At 44.3% G+C, this 1,828-nt stretch overlaps 1 protein-coding gene across 1 annotated transcript in view; it reads left to right on the forward strand.

Annotated features, from left to right (window-relative positions):
• Window positions 1-1,828, forward strand: part of LOC101854887 (carbohydrate sulfotransferase 15) — a gene marked incomplete in the record, with an annotated part of 86,637 nt that overhangs the window by 49,762 nt on the left and 35,047 nt on the right. Inside the window, 1 exon segment of the mRNA XM_005104573.3 lies at window positions 1,040-1,355. Coding sequence (XP_005104630.2) covers window positions 1,040-1,355 — 316 coding nt within the window.

Here is a 1,828-nt window from a genome sequence, read left to right on the forward strand (position 1 = left end):
TCGTGGCCAATAGGTTAAGGTGTTCGCCTCTTATTCAGCGGTCCCGAGTTCGAATCTGGGTAGCGACGGAAGAATTTGCTCCTCTCAAAGTGTTTTCTTTCTCCCCCTTTCCTGCTCTCTAGCAATGTTCTGTCGTCTGCTTTCGTCACCACTTTCTGCTTCCCTGATCTTATGGTAGGTAAGATCTAACACTTATCCTTCTCGGTCAAGGGTGAAAAATCTCGGAGGTCCCATTTGCACGTTGCAAATTGAATCCCCTTGTGGTCCTAAAATCGATAAGAGTAAGCTTCGGCCGCAACCGGGCAAAATTTTTTTAATGTCCTACCAACTGAAAAATGGCCTTATGCAGTTGTGAGCGCCGTAAAACACTTACCACCAAAAAAACATATAGTGATATTTTCGCGCCGTCAAAATACACTCTGAAACATCTGGTTCTCACTAAAACAATTTAACACCACTCAAACCTGCTCGTACGAATATACGTTGTTTTTTATTTGTAAAAAGCAAACCTCTCTTTCTTCACTGCGTCTGTAGAATGTGCATTTTCATTTATCAGAACTTAATGATAATAGATAGCATTTGTATAGCACAAATTCCCGCTAAACAGCAAGCTCTCTGCACTTTTAAATCTATATTGTTACCTCAGCAGACCTGATAGCATCCGGAAACAATTTCAACTTCCTGGTAAGCAGTTCAAGCTGCCATTTTGCATGCGTTGAAACACTCATACTGACACGATCTTTCACTGTCTATGGCTGGGTACCCAATCCCACCGGGGTGAAGTGGGGAAAATCTGTATTAAGTGCCTTTCTCAAGAATACGGCGTCAGGCGTGCGGCTTGAACCCTCGAACCTGCAACCTCACGATCACGAGTCCGGTTGCCTGACCACTAGACTGAAGACGCCAACAACTTTAATTCAGTACATGTATAGGAACCAAACAATCCTTTCTCTGCTCTTACTAATCTATTCCATTAAAAGAGAATTTCGAATCCTCCTTGAAAGTGGAAATAAGCCGACAACTTTCTATTATTTCTCAGGGCCCCATTAAGTTTCTTCCGGAGTTCAAGAACCCCTGTTGGCGGGAGAAGTTGGACATACCCATCGAGGACATGTACCGGAACAACGGGTTCGCACATTACTCACCGACCTACAGAAAAGCGTTCGGCCGAATCAAGGACAGATGGCAAAAGGAGGGCGGGGTCCCGGAGTACCGCTTGCGTTGTCTTCCTTACTTCTTCCTTGCCGGCCAACCGAAATGCGGCAGCACGGATCTCTACAAGAAATTGGTGGCCCACCCGGATATCGTGACTCCGCCCATAAAAGAATCTCATTGGTGGGGAAAGAACAGATATGGTAAGTTACAATGATCTCACGTCACAGTTACTACTTACGGTTGTCCTTTTCCCCCCAATAATTACGTTCGTATTTGTTTATAGAGGCACCAGGGATTCATATCGAGGTGCTGTTTTAGCAGATATGTTCGTCTTAGTTGCAACCATTGCCGCTAATTGTTTCCCTCGATGCAGCCACAAACGACGACAGCTGAACTGTCACTGTCATAATTACTAGATCTATGTGTCTCACAGCTCCATCTTCATCGTCGCCATAGACTTGCACGCACTCTCGTTTCCCGATTATTAACAATCAACCCCAAAGCTTCTCTTCGGCATCTGTGGTGGAATGGTTCAGTGATTGGTTGTTTCAAGCAAAAAATTAATTGTTTTAAATCAGCCATAATTTCTTTTTTTTATGTCTCTTCAGTGTGAGAGGTGAAACCCACAGCTTGGTCGTTCAATAAAAGAAAGACGCCCAGAGAGAGAGAGAGA

The sequence above is a fragment of the Aplysia californica genome, unplaced genomic scaffold (assembly GCF_000002075.1).
Source record: "Aplysia californica isolate F4 #8 unplaced genomic scaffold, AplCal3.0 scaffold00425, whole genome shotgun sequence".
NCBI lineage: Eukaryota > Metazoa > Mollusca > Gastropoda > Aplysiida > Aplysiidae > Aplysia > Aplysia californica.